At 32.3% G+C, this 18,106-nt stretch overlaps 1 protein-coding gene across 1 annotated transcript; it reads right to left on the reverse strand.

The window, feature by feature from the left end:
- Positions 1-16,510: 16,510 nt before the first annotated feature.
- On the reverse strand, positions 16,511-17,290 carry LOC110731040 (uncharacterized mitochondrial protein AtMg00810-like). Its single transcript, XM_021910891.1, has one exon. It carries the CDS (start codon positions 17,288-17,290, stop codon positions 16,511-16,513), a length of 780 nt encoding a protein of 259 aa, XP_021766583.1.
- Positions 17,291-18,106: the final 816 nt, after the last annotated feature.

Below are 18,106 nucleotides of genomic sequence, written 5' to 3' on the forward strand. Positions count from 1 at the left end.
GTAAATCCTTGTGTTCTTTGTTTATCTTCTTTATTGTTTTTTTTCTCGTTCTTAATTTCATTGACTTGTTCCGCATTAATCAAACACAATTACACCCTAATTTCCTAACAAGTTAGAAGTGTCACATGGCGCACTCTAATTAAAAATTTTCCCTCTAATTTTCTTTATCGAATATAGATATATAATCATAATAATATACTAGTAAGTTTTAAAACATTTTGCAATATCAATGCATGATCACTTAAAAAATAACAATATCAATCATTTCAATTAAACAAATTAATCAAAACCTCTCTACTGTAAGCAAAATTATTGACGCAAACATATGTTTGTAGCTCAAAACAAATATATCTTAGTTTTTTTTTTAGTTATTACAATATAATATTATCAGATTGTTATAAAATAAGGTGAAAATATAAGAGATAGAGATAATTAATCTGTGTGTTCTACTTGTCTTTCATATAGTGGAGGTATAGATATATATAGATACAATACAATTGATAGGGTTTGCTGGAAGAATAATAAGCCCTAAAATCTAGAAAGTTCTGGAATGATACAAGAGTATAATGGGCATCCACAAATATATATTTCATAACACTCCCCCTTGAATGTCCATTATCTAAGAATGTGCCTCGTTAAAACCTTATTAGGAAAAACCTATGGGATAAAAACCTAATGAAGGAAAAAGAGTACAACATTCTTCGTAATACGCTTGGGATGCTGCCTCGTTAAAAACCTTACCAGGAAAACCCAATGTGGAACAAAACCATTTAAGGGAAAAAGAGTGCAGCGCGTATTTGCTCTCCCCGATGAATGCATAACGTATTAACGTGAAATCTTCCAGTGCAATAAATCTCATGCGATATGGTTGGGTAACTTCTTCCATGTAGCTAAACACCATTTCTTGATGATTGATCCTTTCATATTGAACTTGAATCTTCAAATCTTCACATGGACTTATTGAGGCGTTTTCATTTCTTCATACTTGTGGAAATAATACAAGTGTTTACCACTATTTCATTCGATAGTTTGTTTCGAATTATCATAACAATTAGATGTATGCCTTCTTCTGGAGGTCATATATACTACAAAGTGATGATCAATAATTGATCACATTATCCAAACATAATTGCATGGAAACACTTGATATCATTATATATATATATTTTATTTTCCAGTATCATATGAATTAAGAATTTAAACTAATTACATATTTTGCTCATGGCTCTTCTGGACCATAAGAATACTATTCTCACTCAATGCACTAGTAGAAAATACATAATGGCAAGCGGTTCAAACCCTCTAATGGCAAGCGGGGAACCGCATGCCATTAGGGGGCTTGCCAATTGGCCTTTAAAATGGCAAGCGGTTCAGAACCGCTTGCCAATTGTAAAGAAAGGGCAGCGGTTTTGGCGCCAAACCGCTACCCATTAGGGGTATTAAAAATTAAAAAAAAATTGGGTTTCTTTCAATTAAATTGATACATAATCAATCCAAATGTAAAAACATTAATATTTTTATTAATTAATTGTTATAATATTATTTAATTTACACCACCAGTCACCACCCACAACAACAGCCACCAAACACCACCAGCCACCACCCACAACAACAACAGCCATCAACCACCACCCCACACCACCAACAACAAAAAAAAATACGACCAGCCACCAAACACCACCAGCCACCACCCACAACAACAACAGCCACCAACCACCACCCCACACCACCAACAACAAAAAAAAATACGACCAGCCACCAAACACCACCAGCCACCACCCACAACAACAGCCACCACCAAACAACAGCCACCACAACACTAGTAGAAAAGAAGACCCCTACCCACAACCAGACCCAAACCACAACAGCTACCCACCACGACCCTAACCCAAACCACAACCCCTACCCACCACGACCCTAACCCAAACCACAACAGCCACCACGACCCAAACCCAAACCACAACCCCCACCCACCACGACCCTAACCCAAACCACAACCCCCACCCACCACGACCCTAACCCAAACCACAACAGCCACCACGACCCTAACCCAAACCACAACCCCCGCCCACCACGACCACACCCCCACCCAAACAACGACTAGAAAACACCGATTTGGACAAAAAAAATTCGACCCACCTTAAAAAACATACCATATAACCACAACAACCAGAAAAAGCTGATTTGGGCTTGAAATTATGGTTTTAAAGGTCAAATTCGACCATAAAAACTCTAGATCTAGGGTTTTCATGGTCGAATTTGACCTAAAAAACTTGAACACCAACACATGCACAAATTTGCTCGATCTTGTTCGAAATTTGCTCGATCTTGTTTGAAATTTGCTCGATTTTACTTGGGGTTTTGTTCCATTTTGCTCGAAATTACCTGGTTTTGGTTCGAATTTAAGGAGATGAGAAAGAACAAAGAGAAAGTGAAAGAGAAGAAAGGGGTGAATTAAGGAAGAGAAGAGGAGAGAGAGGAAAAACGAGAGTAAAAATGAAGAAGGAGAGAGATGGAACTCGGCGGAAATGAAAGAGGAGAGAGAGAGAGAGCTAAGTAAAGAAAGAGGAGAGAGAGAAATAAAAGAAGGGGAAGGTGAAATAATGCGCGCATTTAGGTTTTTTTTTTTTTAAATGGCAAGCGGTTTGGGGTTGAACTGCTTGCCACTATATCTAATGGCAAGCGGTTCAACCCCAAACCGCTTGTCATTATATATATTGGCAAGCGGTTCGCGCCAAAACCGCTTGCCATTTAAAATTACATGATTTTTTTTTTTAAAAAAAAAGGTTAATGGCAAGCGGATTTTTAAAACCGCTTGCCATTTGGGGATTCCCATCACTTATTTTCTACTAGTGATGGTATCTCAACTCTATTATTTAATTAGAAATTTCATGTTTTATATGAAAATTCGCCAATGAATACGTAGACTTGTTAAATCTCACATACTCAAACCTCAGGTTGAGATATCGATGATGTAGTCATATTGACTTTTCATGAGTTTGATAATAATTGCATTATTCAAGATATAAAATATGTAGGGCTGTGTATTTAAATACGTCGTATATAAGTTCTTCAGGAACTCTTCTTACATGAATCATAACAAGCTATTATTAAAACAACGTCATCAATAATTTCATCACTAATGTAAGCCCATTAGAATATAAATATTTCTTTGTAAGCTCCCATCAATGTTATATGTACGCCTTACTATATATTGGGTAGACATTTATACATACCACAATTATTATATAGAAACTAGCTAGTGCATAAAATATGAGATATAGGAATCATGATAAAATATTGAACAAAATATACAATGAGTAATGCATCTAATAACTTCCTAAATATGCAATAAGCGATCCATTAACCTATGACACACACATGCACATGGGTATAAGACTCAAATTAATACAAGACACTTACAAGTATCAACTGCACTATCTTGCCATATAGGCCATCTATTATAATAATTCAGATATTTATACCACATATCAAGGGTATTTCTCACACTATGGTATTAATATACTATTATTATACTTTACAAGTATCAACTGCACTATCTTGCCATATATCGAATACTTATATTGGAACCGATCATATAAACTACACTTCAGGTGTAGTGATTTAATGAAAAATTGGCAAGATCTATCTTAATGTATGCACATAATATCATTATCACTATAATCAATATATATCTCTTTATGCCTCTAAATGGGTCATAACGGTATACAAAACAAATCATAAATGTGCAACATATGTTGATAAAAAAAATTGGCATATATATAACTTTACAAAGTATCATTAGAGAGATCAACTAACTATAATTTTATAATTTTTCCAACTTACTTCAATTCTTCCCCCCCCCCCCCCTAAGTTGGTAAAATATCTCAAATATTGGGGGAATTCATTCTTCACCAACTTAGAATTTAATTTCATGTGCAACAAATTTCATCTCGTAGGATAATAATATATATTCAATAAATTTCTATCTCTTCTGGAGAATAATGAAATTTTGTTCTCTTCTAGATATCAATATTAATAGAAGGGTGATAATAAATTGTGCAGTTGTCTAATTTCTTATTCAAATTCTTATGTGCTGACATACAATAGCTCAAACCAAGAGAATTGTTAAACAAACATAAACTTTCTTGTAATTTCACTGGGTTGTGATCTTCGGGATCACTAGAAATATTGATAGTATGATATTAGTTACATAAAATTTCCACATATAACTTGTACGTGGTGAGTTTCTGGTCACCTAATATTTGTCAACATATAAATTATTCTAGCGAACTAATTATTCAGAAAAGCCAATATATTATCTCTTGAACTTTTCTTTTAACACAAACTATTAAAAATCACAATAGCTCAATCTCAATGTTATGTCTTGCCATTCAATTTATTTCATATATTTAACATAAGAGAGCGTCAGCACATTATTTCTTTCATATCAAATGAAACTTAAGGTTATCATAACGGGAATTTATTAAACCCTGGGCCTAATTATTAATTATCACATCCAATCACATTTCCTTTAGTATTTAAATTATGGTCAGTTATATAATATTGGTGATCACCTTATTAGATATACTTTATGCATGGCCATGAATATGATGTGATATAAGTACACCAATGAGTTTCTTTCTACAACTGGCAAGACAATTAACTAATAATACTCAATAACTCATACTCCACTGGAGCATTGATTGTAATCTTGATACATGCTAACCTTGTTGGACAAAATTTTATACTCTTCTGGAGTACTTTATATAATCATATCACATTTTAATGTATTAAAAATGAGCTCTACAGCAGATACATCAAAATGTGTCATTTTCTCAAATTTGTCATTGTCAATTAGTGCACCTTTCCTCTTCCAAGGATTCCACACTTCAGGTGTGCTACTTCAATAGGAAATGATCTTGTCCATCTAAGACATCAACTTAATATGTATATTTATAGCTAGTATAAAGGTAATGACATTTATTCATATCCATATTCAGGATGGTATCATTCTACATATTTGATTATCATGTGGCTACCTCTATTAAATAAATTATTGATATTTAGGCTAGTGTATGTACCAAACTAACCATCAACATATTTAATTATTCATGTGCAAGGATTACATAAAAACAATGGAATAAACACTATCTCCCCTTAATCCTTGCATATGGGGGTATAAAAATAGTCCAACAATCTTTAAATCTCTTGCTCCTTTTAAGCCATAAACTCTTATAACAATACATGTATCAAACATAATAAATTTTTATAAACTTGTACTCGTAACTCTTGCCCAATTATATTAATCCTTGTATTGAAAATTTTTAAAAACTATGGGCATAATAAATACATATTTCAACTAAGAATCTCTTAAACTCATAATTTTAATCTTATGAATGTTTACAATTCTTATAAATTTTTGAGGAATATTATATAATTAAGAAAACATCATGTAAAGTGTTAGTTTGTTGTTATTTCAACTATGTACTTTGTCATTCACTTCTGGAAATGAGCTAGTAAATTTAATTAATTAGTTACGAATAATCAAATCTCACCCTATGGTATCAAGAATTTCCACCCAAAAGACAATATATCTACAACTAAAGAAAAAAAAAATTCATATATTATACATAACATTGTGTATATAGGAACACATTAGTTTTGTCAATGGTGGTTTTTGGTCCGTCTAAAATTTAAGGGACTTCAAGTCCATATATATACAAAGAGTTTATGTTCAATTGAAATATTATTCAAATAATCTGATTTGATTTCAAGTAGATGTACAGTATTAAATACTTCCTCCGTTTCTTTATTATTGCACCATAGGGGTTGGATACAAATATTTTGGTTGTAGAAAAAAGTAAGAGAGAGAAAGGTAAAATTACAAAATTGCCCATCTGACATATTGATAAATTAAAAAGTAAGTGTGAAAAAACAAGGGTATGTTGGGTATTTGTAGTGTGAACACAAATAATTTTTTTCCTAAAGAGGAAATGGTGCAATATTTGTGAAACTTCCTAAAAAGGCAAGTGGTGCAATAATAAAAGAACGAAGGAAAGTATATACAATTGAATTCAATCGTACATCAATCAGCATGACAATGTGATTCATAATACACTATCAACTTAACTAATAATTTGACCATGATACTAAGTTCATGTCAATTGTAATTTTAATTCATGTATGTGAAAAGAAAAAAAAAAACTGAAACTTATAGTACAAAAAATAATAATAATAATAATAATAATAATAATAATAATAATAATAATAATAATAATAATAATAATAATAATAATAATAATAATAATAATAATAATAATTGGAAAAAATGCAGTTATAGAGTATAAACCTTTAATTTATCAATAGCACGCTACTCATCTTATCTATTTCATAGGAAAGAATAAATATCTCGTGAAATATTCATCATCATCATAACAAACTAAAATTATATTCATGAATCAACTCGATCTTCCGTCCTCATCTAAGTAACAAAGTAAGAGATTGTTCTCAAATCCATATTTAAACAATCGTGTGTGATTTTTCCAAAATTTCTAACTATTTATTGAAATACAATTATAAACATTAGCCAATAAATAATTCATAATTAGTAAAATCAATACTAAAAAGATTAGATACAACATCTATCCCTGACATTATGGAAACAAACTTTGACTTTCTTATTTCATAGTTAATTAACTAAGGATAGAGTGTAAAAAGAAAGATCTACTTAAAGATATACAAGGGGAATATAACGACATCATATTCTATCGATATTAACTTATAATTAAAGTCAAGTTAAGTCGATTAATCCAAAGATCATTAATTTAGAGAAAATTAGTATGGATAAATTTCATACACATACACTAAGTGTTGTAAAATATGTGTTTCAAAGGCTACGAATAATAGAATGAATAATGCAATAGTTTGATCAAAAGGAAGATGGTGTGGCGTGACTTCGTCACTACCTTTGAAAACGAATTCCGGCGCAACCGAGGTGCACATTGTATCGCTGGTACGTTCCCTAAGGTTACACACCACTCTCACTCAAAGGCACTTTTGGATGAGAGGTGGAGTCATATAAACTTATGCCCAAAGAACAAATGTGTTTAGCTAGTTTTTTGTGTATGATGTGTATCAACAATGAAGAATAACCAAGCTAATTTTATAGCCAAGGATGAAGTTTCAAGAAGATGAATCTAGACAGCAAAGGGGTGATTGAATCATATAGAAGTTGATTAAATCACCATAAACAACCACTTTAATGGGATGTTACAAGAGTATCCAAGTGATGAAGGAGAATGCCAAAAGATGAATGAATGTAGACATCAAAAAGTCCACTCCACAACCCACTTGTGGTCAATTGTTGTTGGCCACAACCTGCTTGTGGAGTAGGCTTTTTATGTCTTCTTTATAAGAATATCAGCCTACTCCACAAGCAGGTTGTGGCCAACAATGAGACCACAAGTGGGTTGTGAAGTGGACTTTTTGATGTCTACATTCATTCATCTTTTGACATTCTCCTTCATCTCTTGGATACTCTTGTAACCTCCCATTAAAGTAGTTGTTTATGGTGATTTAATCAACTTTTATATGATTCAATCACCCCTTTTCTATCTAGATTCATCCTCTTGAAACTTCATCCTTGGCTATAAAATTAGCTTGGTTATTCTTCATTGTTGATACACATCATACACAAAAAACTAGCTAAACACATTTGTTCTTTGGGCATAAGTTTATATGACTCCACCTCTCATCCAAAAGTGCCTTTGAGTGAGAGTGGTGTGTAACCTTAGGGAACGTACCGGCGATACAATGTGCACCTCGGTTGCGCCGGAATTCGTTTTCATAGGCAGTGACGAAGTCACACCACACCATCTTCCTTTTGATCAAACTATTGCATTATTCATTCTATTATTCGTAGCCTTTGAAACAAATATTTTACAACAATTTTGAAAACGAATTATATATCTTCATTGGATACTCAATGGGTGTTGATTGAAAGATTGTATGGTGTGAAGAAAATAATTTTTGGGGAAAAGTTGGTGTTCACGTTATTCTGGGAGCAGTCCTGCAAATGACCCCCAATCAAAGGTCATTCGTGGTCGGTTTTGGCTGAAATTTTGGGAGCTTGTTCACGACATATGAGGATTTATTTTCAACGGTCGGATCGTTGATATCGGATTGAGTTTGGGAGTTATGGCTTCAAAGTTGAGCTGCACTTTTTGGAGAGGATATTTGGGTGTACTATGGAGAATGCTCATTTCAACACTTGAATTAATTCAAGGGAGGTCCTTTCTAAAATAATTTTGATTATGCTTAGCATGTGATTTTAATTCTAATAATCATCTTGTCAAATGTATATGAGTTGTGATTTTGGCATTATAATATTAGATGATTATTTTGTCCATAATGTAGTAGTTGTTACATGATTATTAGTTTATAGACTAAAGTATAACCATGTTATATATGTGTATGATTATTTCTATGTCTTTGTTCTATGCTTGTGGTTTGAACTTAGCACTTAGAAATATGTTAATTGGTTTTATTTACCAATTTGTTGATTTTTGAACATATATGTGTTGTTTTGTTCATTGAGAAAGTAAATTTTGGTTTATTGCTTTAGATTAATTTCTATTTGCAATGTGTTTTTGAGTTCCTAATATTTACATGCCTATGTTGATAGATTATTCATGGTTATTTAAGACTTGTTAAATTGTAGGTTTTATAAGTTTTACCATGATTTTAATTACAATGAGTATGATGTGGAGTATGATGCAATGTCAAAGTTTATTACTTTTGGTACATATTTATTGATATACATATAAATATTTGTCTTGCCTGTGAAGACTTTGCTCATGCTCATAATAATGCTCTATTTGCATAATTCTTCTCAAAAACTTGTGTTGATTCATTCTATCATTTTTTAAATATGAGAAGTTTTTGAATGAGAATTATGTGATTATTTTGTGAAGAGTCATGTGTGTATTTTTCTCCATGGAGAATGTTCTTAGTGGTTGTTGTTTTGTGACTCTTAGTTGTGCCATAGTTTTTGCTGGGAATGCATGGCTACTTTTATTAATTTTTAATACTTTTGAAAGTCTTTTGGTGGCTATTTTTTTGATATTGTAGTGTGTTAACCTTGTGATGAATTTTTGGAAGTATGATAATGTTTGAATTATTATTTAATTCAATGGTTAGGTTATTTTACTTCTTTGTTTATCCACCTTAAGAGAGAGTTTTCAAGAGTTATTAATTCTTATTGCATGTTTTGTTCATTCTTATTTTTACTTGGTTCGATTTGGTTTATTATTGACATTTGATTAAAGTATCATTATCGATCTCTTTATGTGTGGAATGTGATTCTTAAGAATTTTATTTCTTTTGATGCTATGCCTAGTAAATCTCCACATAATGTCAATATGTTTCAAGTAAAGAACGTGAATTCAAATGTGTTTTAAGAAGCTCAAAATATTTAGTGGATTCCCAATCACTACAAGCGGTGGCCATTATTGGATTGTTCGTCATTAATCGCTAAGGTAAATTATTAGAAGCACTATGGAGGTATGTTCACATATTCTTTTTCTCCATTATCAACTATGTTTTGATTTTAGACTAAAATTTGACATGTGGGGGTTATGATTCTACGAGTTTATAGAAATTTCTTGTAGGAATTTAGTTCTTATGAGCCCCATATGAAATGTGTAGAGCTTTTCATGTCTAATTTCAATACTTAGTGAAAGACCTTTGTCGTCCAATGTGGGGGAAAGAGTAATATGATGAATTATTGTTGGACTCAAAGTCTTGGTTTGTGGAATATCTTAACTTGTTTCTGATGCTCCATGACTTTGTATGTGAATGTTGATTTATCTCCATACACTGCACTACAATATTTGACAATCTCCATGCATCACAATTGAATTATATCCTTTACTCTAATAATTTGTTTTTAGCAATTTTATGCATTATGTCATGTTTGAGTGATTGGCTATGCATATGAAATTCTCATGTCTCTTGATTGCTATATTCCCATATATGTATTTATTTTGTTTATTGAGTAAACAAGTTGACCATAAGAGGCATCATTTTTAGTTTCTCTTCTATTTGATGCAAAGCATGAAAGTGACTAGTTATGCTAAAGACTATTATTTATTTGTCTTGATTTGGTTTTTCTATGCAATGTGTGAAGAGTGTTTCTTTAACTTAATGAATTGATAACATGAGTGATTGTTTACCTTGGAAGAAACTATTGAGGATAAGTTAGATAATTTCTAACTTGCCTAGAGTTCTCCTATCTTTTTATGGAGTGTATTTCCTAATATTTCTTCTAAAGTTTTTTCAATATCAATTCATTAAGTGTTGTTGGGAATGATCAAGGCCAAATTTGTGAGTAAAGGTGACTTTGTCTTTCTTGTCTTAATGGAACGATGTAGGTCTTACTTAGATGATGACTTAATTATTTCGGATCTTTAGTCTTTGATGATAAGTTCCCCTCTAATAGTTGAATGAACTTTGTTAAGCCTTCTAAGTGATGATTTAAGTGGGTTGGTTGGTGAGTTTCATGTTGAAGATAAGAAATGTGAATTGGAAGTTCAAGTGTGAGCTATAAGTTCAAGTATGAGGTGACTTGAGATTATTACCTAGGGAGTGGTGCAAGAGTGTGGTTAGTACCTTGTGAGAAATCCAATACTTGTGATTAAGTTTGTTTCTCACTACTTGCTTCAAGGTAATATATATTTTTGTGCTATTTCTACAATGTGAGTAATGTGATGATGTTGAGAATCACATGCGTAGTTGTAGTAAATAACTTTCTTGAACTTCTTCTCTTTCCAATTTGTTGAGCAATTTTTCATGAATTTGAATATGACATGTGCTTTATTATTTCGAGAATAATAATAATGGTTATTATGCTTTTGGTTCTTTCAAAGTGTCATACATGTTTCATGATTGGAAAGTTCTTACGATGATATGTTATTTATTGTTCATGCCATCATTTGAGTAGAATATGTTTTGTATTAGCATGAATTATTATGTGTACTTTAAAGAGGTTTTAAAGTATGTTTTGAGTGGAGTATGCTAATACATACATTTAGCAATGTGATAGTGATATGCATTGCATTTATTTTAACATAGCATATATTTGTGAAATAGTTAAAGGGCAATATTTTACAAATTTAATAGTAAATGACTAACGTGGTTGTTTAAACTTGCTTCATCTTTTACTAAGTATCTTTTTAGGTACGAAGGCTGTGAAATACACTAGCCTTTGGGAAAAGTTGTTCAAAAACTTTTTGGAAGGTAAGTGTTGGTGATTGATGGTTGACGAAGAAAGTTCACTAATGCCACTATGTTATTTTCAAGGATTGGACTTGATTAAAGTTTTGAAATTTCAAGTCTTGGGTTCGTTGTCTTATTACTTATTCATCTAATGGTGAAAATTAAGTGATATATTTTTCTAACCATCTATGCAAATTAAGTTGATGTTGAAAATATGCTAGTTTTCCTAATTGGAAAAAATATTCTAGCAAAATAATTTTGCACTATGGTAAGGAAATTTTGGATATGTAACACAATCCTTGATAATTTGTGTAAATGTCGAGGGGGGATAGGCCTTAAGCCCATGTGGAAAAGCATTACTTTCTTATCTCTATGGCATGTGTTGTAATGCTTGTTTGAAGCTGGACTCTTTTGAGTTCTTAATGGATCAATAAACCATTTTTGGTTGGTGCTATTTGAGACGCATTTGATTGATCCACCGTTTGAGGTTGAGTCCTTTGACTATTAATGAATCCAATTGTTTGAGTGGACGCACTAAAACTTTGGATCACCATTGTTTATGATTATTGTGAGGTTGAGCGTTAAGCTCTTAATGAATCCACGGTCTTGTGGGGGTTAATAGCTACAATGTAGCATTTGTTTAGTTCCTATGAACTTATCTTAACCCCATTGACTAAGTATTATCGAGTAGTGCTTGTGATTCACCTATGTGGTTGTGAAGACTAGCCATCTTCTATGGAAAACTTGAACGGATTTCCTAAAGCCTCCACTAGACCTAAGGTGAATATGCTTGGCTGTAAAAGAGCATATCTCTTCGCGGAGTTCATATAAATTTTGGAGTGATGTATGTGTTGTGAGGGTCATGCACTAAATCTTGGAGTTTCAAGGTTCGTCAACTCCATGATCAAGAGTCTTAAAGGTTTCAAGGTTTTTCTACCCTTAGACTTGTAGGTCATTGCTTCATACCACTAAGCACTAGATTTCAAATTACTTTTGTAATATCTAGTGTTATGTACTACCTCTCCTCTTATGCCCCTATGTTGCTTCTTATTCTTTTGGCTTTGTTTTCCTCCCTTTAGTGGGGGATTGTTGGATTAAAGAGAGAAAAACCACGCTTTTTGATTGTTGATCAGTTCACTCCACAAGCCCACAACCTCCTTGTGGAGTGAACTGATCAACAATCAAAAAGCGTGGTTTTTCTCTCTTTAATCCAACACTAAGAATTAAGTTTACCTAAAATGCAAATAGGACTAATGTAATGGCCACAAGCCCACAAAAGTTATTCATATGAACAAATGACTGAAATGACAAATCGTATCATACTGTCAATAAGTTCACAAGGAACTTATTAGAAAACGAAAAAAATAAGTAAAACAATTATCCTCCGTTAAACGAAAAAATTAAGTAAAACAATTATCCTCCATTTTTCTAGTCAAATAGCCTAACTTTATTTATCACTTCCCGATGGATTTCAATTGTGAAAACTGAATCATGAACCTTGATAGAATATATGTTACCTTAGGATATATGTGGTATATTTTATTCGAACCTGTCATCCGAATAAATACTAAAAGAAGTAATAATGTGAATTGAAATTAAAATTAAACAAAAGTATTAGGATTAATTCATACTTATACATATTTAACAACTTGCCTACAACTTTGAGCAAAGAATTGGTAAAAAGCCTAGGCCGATATTTTGATAATTTTTAGAAGTTTATCAACATTTAAAGCTATTGGATGCAATATAACTTTGTTTTACGAAATTACTTGCGTTAAAGAAATGATGATAATAGCAATGAAAGAGATAATATATATATATATATATATATATATATATATATATATATATATATATATATATATATATATATATATATATATATATATATACCAATAACTCATGAACAAAAGTACTAGGGAGACATGAACATAATCGGTACTTACAGAACTATGTTGACAATATGTGAATTTCTTAGTGGCCTCCTCAAATCAATTGTTTTATTAATCTGCTCAATTGGATAGAGTTTGGTGCTGATAACGTGTTATAAAATAAGGTGAAAATATAAGAGATAGAGAGAATTAATCTGTGTGTTCTACTTGTCCCTCATATAGTGGAGGTATAGATATATATAGATACAATACAATTGATAGGATTTGCTGGAAGAATAATAAACCCTAAAATCTAGAAAGTTCTAGAATGATACAAGAATATAATGGGCATCCACAAATATATATTTCATAACACAAGATTGAATTTTCGTTTAATTTTATAATTTCTTTTGATATATTGCATTATTAGTAGGTGTAGGGAATAATTTCAAGCCTTTAAAATCCCACTAGCTTGAACCCCACTGTGATCATACACTACAGTACTGTGGCGTCCAAAAGGGAAGAAAATAGAGCAAAAGAGTCGCCAACAAGTTTTTAAGGAACTTGTAAACCGTTCGCAGGATGAAGGTTACACCCCTTAACAGTCCAAGAGATCGTCAACTCCATAAGGTCTAGAACCAAATAAGGGTTCAGGGATGAAGGTACAAATCCAACCTAAAAGAGATTGAACCTGCCCTAATAATAGGCCTCTACTTTATTCAGATCGTATTCATGTGCGCTTTCTGATTAACATGCAATCAATAGGATTAACCCTAAACCTGTTTAATCTATGTTGGTTAAATTTAATGCACAAATAAACTATTATTAGCGATCACTTGAAATTATAATCACAATTAACCCTAACAAGATTATTAATATCTTATTAAGCATGATTACAAGTACCAAATTCCCTTTAAACATGCAATAAAAAGTGTGATCAAGCAATAACAATAAATATCATCAAGCAACATAGTAATAATCAATATCATGAATAATAATTATAATAATCATAATAATAATAATATCATCATAAATAAAATAATCATCATCAAAATAATAATAATAATAATAATAATAATAATAATATTCATGATCATCATAAATCATAACAATTATGATCATAATCATGTTCATGTTAACATTTAAGCATAACAATAGCAAGATCCTAGGCATGATACTAACAAGATTAATAACAAACCCTAGCATGTCACTAAGCAATAAAAATCAAATCTTTAACCCTAACATGATACTAACAATCATAAATATTAGGAAGAACATAGGAAGCATCATAGGAATCATATTTAATATTAAAATTACCCTAGACATGATACTAGGAATATCATAACAACAATGTGAACATGATTTCTACATCATAATATCAATTAAAACCAATTAAAGCACTTACTTTGATGCTTCGTACCTCTTTCTAATAACAAAATACACACGTTAGTAACTTCAAGGAAAATAATAAACAAACAATCAAATTAAATAATTGAAATAGAGATTTGGGACCAAACCCTCAGAAATTAAAACCTTTCACGTCTAGGGCGAAGGCAACTTCGAATATGGCTAGGTATTTCTAGACCTTGCGAATGCGGAATTTTGTATGAGAAAACCAAGTTTAGAGAAGAAAGATGAATGAGAGAGATGAATGATTAAGAGAAAATTAAAAGAATTGGTGTAAATCGGTGAATGATAGATGTAGATGATGAATGAAAACGGAGTTTTTAATACGATATTTATAGAGAAAATCATCCAAAAAAGATAAATTAACAAAACAGAGTATGACGCTCAGGAAACAGAGCTGGCGCCAACCCTGGCTAGCTGGCGCCAAGCGCCAGGCCTGGTTCCAGGCGCCAAGGCCTGGGGTTGGACGCCAAGCTTGATTTTAACGCGTTTTCGAAAATCCGATAAGTTAAGCGTACTGGAGGATAAAATAATATAATTTCTTCGAAAATGCTATTTGATTTTGATTAAAACTCTGAAAAGTCAACAAAATCAACTTATCAATGCTAATTGAATTAGGAATGAAAAGAACCTTCTAGAAGAATCTAGAAGGCTAAAACCATCCCTAATTGCATTAGGAATGATAAATCGGCCCTCCCCTAGATCATTGGGCCGCATATAAAGCTCAAACTGGGCCCAGTTTAGTAAATTGGCCATAACTTCCTCAATATTCATCGGAATTGGGCTTATAATATATCGTTGGAAAGGTCTTTGCAAGCTTCATCCAACTACACTACTATTGGACCCATATCATGGACCAACCAAACCGGATTGGTTGTTTTCTTAAAATAAAGTTTTCAAAAACAGAGAGAAGAGAAAAGAAATAAAAAACTTTCCGCAGCACTAGACCTTTCCACACTTTCGTTTCATTCGACTATGATTCGACGTGAAAGGTACTCAACACTGGGTTTGGTTTTGGGGAGACACAAATGGGGGTCTACAGTAGAAAACTATCATATACTTTGAACACTATTATATTTGTAACACGGTAACGCCCGTGATTAAATCTAGTCCTCTTTTAATTAGATTTTTTTTTTTGGTGTTTAGAGAGCCACAGGGGCGAGGTGAGAATCGATCCCAAGATCTCCTGAAACCGGGAGGAAAGCTCTAACCACTTGAGCTATCCCTCACTCTCCCTATTTTAATTAGATAGTTAAGTTTGTTCAACGAGGGTCCAAACAAAGTTAACCATATTTAAAAGTGAAATTAAAAGGAGTGTTAAAATCACCACTCGAAAAGTCAAAATTATACCTTGTTCTTCGTATTTAAACAAAATAACACCAACTGACATCGGGTAGCTCTTAATTCTCGACTAGCTTTTTGCCCTGCGTTGCATGGTTGACTTTTTTTTAAAAAAAAAAAAAAAAAAAAACAATGTGTGTTTCTTGGTTTTTTTTTTTTTTTGTTATTTTTTGTTTTTTTTTTTTTTTGGTGATGATGTTTGTTAGATAATGTGAAACTCCTTAGATTGAAGTGTATTCCATTAATACATATATATAAAGGGTTTAGGAATCTCAAAAGATAATTACAAATATTCACAAAATATATCTCCTACTATAACAAAATATCTAGAATATCTATCGTATATTTTATCACACCCCCGTAGTCGTAGTGAGAGGAGGTCGTACGCTGAGACTGGATCTGAACTCTAAAAATATTTGTCGAGGTAGGCCTTTTGTGAAGATGTCAACAAACTGATAACGAGAAGGAACATGTAGGACTCGTACTTGCCCCAACGCCACCTTTTCTCGAACGAAATGAATGTCCATTTCGACGTGCTTGGTGCGTTGGTGCTGTACGGGATTATGAGATAAATATATTTCACTAACATTATCACAATATACAATAGTAGCCTGTCAGAGAGGACAGTGTAACTCCAAAATAAGATTACGAAGCCAACAAGCCTCGGCAACAACATTTGCGACTCCCCTATATTCTGCCTCTGCACTTGATTTAGAAAGAGTAGGTTGACGCTTCGAAGACCAGGAAATAAGATTGTCCCCTAGAAAACAACAATAACCAGAGGTCAAACGACGAGTGTCTGGGCACCCGCCCAAATTAGCATCAGTATAAGTAATTAAGTTAGTAGGAGATAAAGGATATAAGTGTAACCCGTGATCAATGGTACCCTGAATGTATCGCAGGATGCATTTCAATGCATCATAATGAGCCTGCCTAGGATCATGCATGAATAGACAAACCTGCTGAACTGCATAGGTTATGTCAGGGCGAGTAAAGGTGAGGTACTGTAAAGCACTTGCAAGACTGCGATAGAGTGTTGGGTCATGAAATTGCGATCCAGAATCTGCATTAATTTTGGATTGAGTATCCACTGGAGTTACCGCAGATTTACAACTGCCTATACCTGCATGCTCTATAATATCCTGTGCATATTTTTGCTGAGATAGAAACAAGTATGAAGGAGTACGAGTAACAACAATTCCCAGAAAAAAATTCAAAGGACCCAAGTCAGTCATCGGAAACCCTTTCCTTAAGTGAGAAATAATACTCTCATGAAGCTGATCAGAAGATGTAACCAATACAATATCGTCAACATATAGTAGCAAATATGCCATATCATTCCAATGACGGAAAATGAATAAAGAATTGTCACTCTTAGCAATGACAAATCCCATCTGCAAAATATAGTTAGCAAATCGCTGGTACCAAGCTCGTGGAGCTTGTTTAAAGCCATAAAAGCCTTGCAAAGTCTGCAAACATAACCTGGAAATCTCTTGTCAACAAACCCGGGAGGTTGATTCATATAAACTGTAATACCCCGTATTTTTATGTATTTTTATAAAGTATTTAAGTATTAATAAAATGTATTGTCAAGGGCTCAAGTATTTTAATTAAATATTTTAAAGGGTCAAAGTATTTTAAATATAAAGTTTTATAAAAGTAAAATATATTTTGGGCCAAACGTTTATTAATTATTGGGCAATGTAAATTATTCCTACATACTCTTATTGGAATAACCCATTCCAAAACCCATAACTTAATCCCTATTCCATTCTCGAGCCCACATTTTTATAAGCCCAAATTTAACCCTACACTTTCTACTCTATAAATACCCCATGAATCCCCAAAAATTTCCCACACAAAAAGGTTAGTCTTATTTTCTTTCTCCTTTGTTTTATTAATTTGTGTAATTATAATTTTTGATTTATGGGTTTGATTTTATTGTTTGAAATTAATTTAATTAGTATCAAATTGTATTTTGATGATTAAACTTTATAATTTTCAGATTTTGTAAATTTTATAACCTAGGGTTTTTAATTATTGAAAATCATGATTTTAGGGTTTTTATGAATAATTGATTTAGGGCTTTTATAGTAATGATGTTTTTAAATTTTGGTGATTATAACTACTTATTAGTTTAACTTAATTCCAGATTATTTTGAACACGTAAATTCATGTTTTAATTATTAGATTTATGTTCGTTAATATTA

Source organism: Chenopodium quinoa, unplaced genomic scaffold (genome assembly GCF_001683475.1).
Source record: "Chenopodium quinoa cultivar QQ74 unplaced genomic scaffold, ASM168347v1, whole genome shotgun sequence".
Taxonomy (NCBI): domain Eukaryota; kingdom Viridiplantae; phylum Streptophyta; class Magnoliopsida; order Caryophyllales; family Amaranthaceae; genus Chenopodium; species Chenopodium quinoa.

Bases quoted from the DNA above. Each gene is read 5' to 3' on its own strand.
- LOC110731040 (XM_021910891.1), bottom strand. From the start codon at position 17,290: ATGGGATTTGTCATTGCTAAGAGTGACAATTCTTTATTCATTTTCCGT.